Source organism: Theobroma cacao, chromosome 6 (assembly GCF_053813885.1).
Source record: "Theobroma cacao isolate CCN51 chromosome 6, ASM5381388v1, whole genome shotgun sequence".
Classification (NCBI taxonomy): domain Eukaryota; kingdom Viridiplantae; phylum Streptophyta; class Magnoliopsida; order Malvales; family Malvaceae; genus Theobroma; species Theobroma cacao.
Genome location: NC_142644.1, coordinates 26,767,680 through 26,773,932, shown reverse-complemented (window position 1 = coordinate 26,773,932; position 6,253 = coordinate 26,767,680). Strand labels below are relative to the sequence as shown.

The 6,253-nt window shown below is 35.1% G+C and overlaps 1 protein-coding gene across 1 annotated transcript; it reads left to right on the top strand.

Moving 5' to 3' along the window:
* Nucleotides 1–540: 540 nt before the first annotated feature.
* On the top strand, nucleotides 541–5,574 carry NPR3 (NPR1-like protein 3). The gene is made up of 4 exons (XM_007024810.3): nucleotides 541–1,795; nucleotides 2,208–2,961; nucleotides 3,739–3,936; nucleotides 4,911–5,574. The coding sequence occupies exons 1-4, from the start codon at nucleotides 1,247–1,249 to the stop codon at nucleotides 5,171–5,173; spliced, it is 1,764 nt and encodes a 587-aa protein (XP_007024872.1). The 5' UTR covers nucleotides 541–1,246; the 3' UTR covers nucleotides 5,174–5,574.
* Nucleotides 5,575–6,253: the final 679 nt, after the last annotated feature.

Below are 6,253 nucleotides of genomic sequence, written 5' to 3'. Positions count from 1 at the left end.
GGGGTATATTTTCGAAATACAATGTTTTTATTTATTATTAATATATAAAATAAATATTTATATTTTTTACATTTTTATTAAATTAATATAAAAATATTACTAATTTATATTAAATATTATTTTATTTTCAGAATTTAAATTTTAATTTATAACATTGAAACAGTCACTAAATATTTTATTAGTAAATATAGATTTTTTTCACAAAAATTATAATAATTTAATGATAATGTTTATCTTTTGTGGGTTGAAAAAAGAAATCGTTGATAGGGACGTTTTTAGGCAATATCTTAAATGTGCACACAACAGACCCTATCCCCTCACAACGCCAACGCCATCGCTGACGTCAGTGGAACCCAGCTCCAATTTACCACGTCATCTTCGTCGTCACCCAAACGACTTCATCTCTCTTCGACAAAACCATCGACAGCGAACAAGGAAATTTCCTGATTATCTTTTTTTTTTAATGTGGCGACGGTTTTTTTTTTAATGATAATTCCTATTTTCTCCGATTTCTTTGTTTTTCTTTTTAATTTTCATTAATTTTTTTTTCACCTTTCTCTTGACTCTCTTCTCGTTTCTTTCAAGTCTTAGCTATCTTCTCTTTAACACAAAAGCCAATTCAATTCCTCTGATCTTTGCCAAGTATCTACTTTTATTGCATCTTCGTAAAGTAATCATATATATGTTTATTGGGTTTTCTTTTTTCTAGGATCTGATTCGTTATCGTCCTTTAAAAACTTGTCTTTTTTTTTTAAATCTTTTTCATTTCTTTTTTTATCTTTTATTATGTTAATTAAGAGGTCCTGGAAATTCAAGCAAGCTGGTTTTTTTATGCCTTCCTATAATTGTTTTCATTCATGTGATTTGATACAAATAATGCTATCAAAAATTTCAATCTTGGATCTTCACTTTCAGCCTTTTTGTTGTAAAAGATTTTTGCAATGATATCAGTTTAAGAAAATTAACGAAAAGAGGACTTGAGTTTTGTGTATAATATGTCTGTATACTTGTTCACTGGAAAACCAATATAGGATTTATCGTTAGTTTTGATAATTTTGGTTTTGTTTAACATTTTTTTTTGGATGTAAACTAGTACCTGTTTTTTAATTAACTTTTAGATTTGGGTTTTTTTTTTTTTTTTGGGTGGGGGGTGTGTTTTAGATCAAATAGCAATAGGAAGTTGGTTTTTTGGGACGAAAGTTTTGAACGTTGTTGTTCATGAATTAAGATTTTGACCTCGGTTTTAATGGCGTATTTATCTGAGCCATCGTCTTCTTTGAGCTTCAGTTCATCTTCACATCTATCAAATGGCTCAATTACTCACAATATACCCTCCTTTACTGTTCCTGAAACTGGGGCCAGTCTTGAAGTTATAAGTTTGACCAAGCTTAGCACCAGCTTGGAGCAACTCGTTAATGACAACGGTCCTGATTTTAGTGATGCTGATATAGTTGTTGAAGATGTTCCTGTTGGTGTTCATAGATGTATTTTAGCTGTTAGGAGTAAGTTTTTTAATGAGTTATTCAAGAAAGGAAATGGGTCTTGTGAGAAAGAAGGAAAACCAAGTTATAACATGAGTGAGTTGTTACCTTATGGCAAGATTGGACTTGAAGCTTTTCGGATTCTCTTGCATTATTTGTACACTGGGAAGCTGAGGCCTTCTCCCATGGAGGTTTCAACATGTGTTGATAATGTTTGTGCTCATGATGCTTGTCGACCCGCCATCAATTTTGCCGTGGAGTTGATGTATGCATCATCGATATTTCAAATACCGGAGCTGGTTTCACTTTTTCAGGTGAGTGTGGAATTGATATTGTGATAGTTTTGAATTTCTTTTAGCAAATTTATTTACTTGTCAAGAGCATCATCTTTTAGTGTTGACTATTGACTTGATATAATGGTGTGATCTATCATGGTAATAGTTTTCAATATTTAGAAAAATATTTATATCTACTCGCTGTAAAGTTAGATTTGAACTTCTGATATGTCGAATGCTTTAACAGATGAAACTTATTAGATCAGTGCAACAAGATGGCTGCCTTTGCAACCTTTAGTAAATATAATAGGAACCATTATAATTACGTGGTGATTGAAATAAAGAAGCATGGCTAGGTATTGGCCTCTGATTCACACTGTAATTTAAACAACTCTTTGGCTTGATTAGACCAAGAGAAGGTGTACTAATTTCATTTTTTATGCATTTGCAGCGACGTCTCCTTAATTTTGTTGAGAAGGCTCTTGTAGAAGATATTATCACAATCCTTGTGGTTGCTTTCCATTGTCAATGCAGTCAGCTTGTTTCTCAATGTGTTGATAGAGTGGCACGGTCAGATCTTGATAGCATCTCTATTGAGAAAGAGCTTCCTTATGAAGTTGCGGAGAGTATTCGATTGCTTCGCCGCAAGTCTCCACCTGATGGTGAAGATAATGAGGTAGTGGTTGACCCTTTGCGAGAAAAAAGAATCCGGAGAATACATAAAGCATTAGACTCTGACGATGTTGAACTTGTTAAACTACTTTTAACTGAGTCTGACATAACTTTGGATGATGCTGCTGCCCTCCATTATGCTGCAGCATATTGTGATCCCAAGGTTGTCTCTGAGGTTCTTGGCCTGCGTCTGGCTGATGTCAATCTGCGAAATTCTCGTGGTTACACAGTTCTTCACATCGCTGCAATGCGTAAAGAACCATCAGTGATAATGTCTCTTCTGGCAAAAGGGGCCTCTGCTTCAGAGTTGACAGTGGATGGACGAAGTGCAGTTAACATCTGCCAGAGGTTGACAAGACCAAAGGATTATCATGCAAAAACAGAGCAAGGAAAGGAAACAAATAAAGACAGGATATGCATTGATGTTCTAGAAAGGGAAATGAGGAGGAATCCAATGGCCGGGGATGTGTCTGTTACTTCCCATACGTTGGCTGATGATCTACACATGAGACTTCTGTATCTAGAGAACAGAGGTATTATTCTATGTGGGAATTTTCTCTGGCTCTCTATTTCCACTCTTGTTTTATCGGATTGCATTTCCCAAATTTTCATTGAATACTGGACAATAATTGTTGTCTATGTAAAATTATCAACTTGAGTAAAATTTTCATGGATAAAATTTCTTAATAGCTGTAATAGATCTTGACATGTGATATCAAATTTGTACAAATAGTACTGCATGGATAAAGCTAACCAACCATGTCTTGAAAAGACACTTTTTATATTCTTTTCATTGTGAATAATAAACGGGGAATTTTGAAGTGTTAGTCAGCAACATAGTACATTTCAATAACTCATTCAAAAGTCAGATACATTCCCATGTGCATATAGGTGAAGATTTTATAATGGCTGCTAACTTTGTTATGGATGCAGTTTCTGAGGTTATCATCATTTTAGGACAAGTCATGCTGGAACTGTAGCCGAGCTAAAATTGTTAGATCTTATATATGTAGTCTTTCATTTATGATGTCCCAATGAAAGATTCTATTTGTTAATTGAAAAAGTATGATATAATGAAATGCTTCCTATGTTAGCTGTACAAACTTGGCCAGTCTGACTTGGTAAAAGGGCTTCCTCTCATTTAAATTTTAGACTTACACATGGAAACATTTTCACATTATGAATTTGGTTAAGATGTAGTTTTGGGTCCTTTGGATTTATCTACTATCATTTGATTCATCCTGCAAGGTCCTTTTTTATGAGTGTATATATTTATGAGAATTAGCTCTGATTGTTGTTGTCAATTGCAGTGGCTTTTGCAAGGTTACTTTTCCCTAGTGAAGCAAAACTTGCTATGGACATAGCACATGCTGAGACAACCTCTGAGTTTGCTGGTCTTTGTGCATCAAAAGGTTCAAATGGAAACTTAAGGCAGGTTGACTTGAATGAGACACCCATTATGCAGAAGAAAAGACTTCTTGCAAGGATGGAGGCCCTCATGAAAACAGGTGATTGAAAGCTTTAAATATCCTCATGTGCAGGTCTTTTGTTTCACATTTTGATGGCAGCCTGTTTTTTGGGTTTAGCACTTAACAGTCACTTTTTTTTCAATGTCCTGTTTGAACAAGTATTCTTAAATGGTTATTCTCAGATGGTGATTGGTCACACTAGTATGGCTAAATCGCTATTCTTAACCAGCGTTTGGTCTTATGGGGTTGAACAAAAGAACTGGTTTTTAGGTCAGGTTGAGAGAATGTAAATAGATTTACTTGTGAATTTATAAGCCAATGCTAGTTTTAAAGAAAAAAATAAGAAGAAGAAAAGAAATTTGACAAAAAAAAAAGTTTTCCTTGTTATTCTCTCTTGGTCATATTTGTGAAGATGTTCCTGTATTTAGTGATATCTTAGGCTTTAATGGATTTTATTACTATGGACAGTTGGACACATCTTCTCTTACTAAATTTTTCTTCCTTTCATACTTGGTTTGATTTTATGAAATTATGTGGTTTCATCCTATCTCGTTTCTTTCTTACAATTCAACTGGTTAGGGAAGTTCCAGTTTGTTATGTTGTATTAAGTTTTTACCATACATGCAGATTTCTCCTCAGAAATGTACTGTTTCCCATTGACTTCATCGCAATATTGGAATGTTGTCTTGAACAAATTCTAATTTTATGTTTCGTGTTGGTTGAGCGCCTGACTAAGAGCTGTTGCTGTCATTCTGTGGAAAATAAGAGTTCCCAAAAATATTTTGCATGTATTATTTTCATTGGCCACTATGAGTTTTTGGCCTTTAAAATGTTAGGCTACTTATTCCACAAACTATCATACATCTTGCTTTGTAGTTTTAGCATTCAACAAAGTCATCAGATTCTTCTTTTAAAGAAATACATCTTCAGGAGATGTAAAATCAGCGGAAATCAAAATAATCAAAATTTCCTCGCAACTTCTTTGTCTGATCTTTGTGGTTGTTATGTCACAGTGGAGATGGGTCGGCGCTATTTCCCTCATTGCTCAGAAGTTCTAGATAAGTTCATGGAGGATGACCTTCCTGATTTATTTTACCTTGAGAAGGGCTCTTCAGAGGAGCAGAAAATAAAGAGATCACGTTTCAGGGAGCTGAAGGATGATGTTCAGAAGGCATTTAGTAAGGACAAGGCTGAGTTTAACCGCACCGGTTTGTCTTCATCCTCATCATCATCATCTTTAAAAGATGGTGGCCCTTACAAGCTCAGAAAATTGTGAAGAAATGTAGGTTGTCTACAATAATGATGATGGTCACGAGCTAAACGCTTTGGAGTTTAGACAAAGGTTTCTCGTGAGAGAAACCAAGCTTTTGCTGCTGCTTCTGTGTATAAAGTTTTAGGCAGGAAAACTTGTTCTGTAATTTAGCCTTTGATGATAAAGGTAGCAGAAGTTACATACCGTTAAAAAGTCTATAGGAATGTCATGTTCTTTAGTGACTCAGAGAACTCTGATAAAAGAATTCTTAAGCTGATTCGTTCACCTTTCAATTTTTGCTGCTTTTTTGGATCAATAGGTAGGTCTGGAAAGTTTTTCATGTTAGAGAATGACGCTGATAACGAAAACGGAGTTATGTTCTTGTTTATATAAAATTATACAGCCTTGTATCTTCCTGTGAATAACTTTTAGGATATTACGTCAAACTTTCTGAAGAATGGGTTGTGAGTAAATATGTCAAGGAAGTGACAGTTTTTGTATAACCCAGAGATAATATCTTCATAGTGGTGATCATTATATCGCTGAATTGCAGAAAGTGTTGGGATGGGGTGAAATTGGCAAGTCTGAGACTGAGAAGATCAGTTTATGTGTGTAGCTCAAAATTTATGAGCTAATATTCTCAATCGGAAATGTCTGCAGCAGAACATAAAGCCGTGCAAACCCATCATCTTCAATGAAAATACCTGGCAGTTGGCATCGTCATTCATGTTTGCTAGCATTTCTCACGTACACTTGTTTCCATCCTGATGTTCGTACCATGGCATTAAGCAATTCCATAGATACCATCTAAAATGTGAACTGCTTTTGGTGAGCGCATCGGATACTTACAAAAGTCTTAAATCTGTAAAAAGAACGATTGCATCAGAAAATTTGTTGGAAAGTAGGAAGAATTCTTGGCTTGCGGGCTTAGCTAAAAGGAATCAACCCTTCATGCAGCAATTTTAGCCGTTCACAACAGAATAGGGGGGGCTCCTTTATTCTCTGCAACTTTTACCGTAGACATCGTGCATTCCCCGTCTGTCCACATTTTCGATTATGCTGGGAACTAAGAAACTTGGGTATCAAGATACCTTTTGTGTACTA

Coding starts and splice junctions, on each gene's coding strand:
- NPR3 (XM_007024810.3), top strand. CDS start 1,247: ATGGCGTATTTATCTGAGCCATCGTCTTCTTTGAGCTTCAGTTCATCT. Junction 1,796..2,207: donor AGCTGGTTTCACTTTTTCAG/GTGAGTGTGGAA, acceptor ATGCATTTGCAG/CGACGTCTCCTTAATTTTGT. Junction 3,937..4,910: donor GGAGGCCCTCATGAAAACAG/GTGATTGAAAGC, acceptor GTTATGTCACAG/TGGAGATGGGTCGGCGCTAT.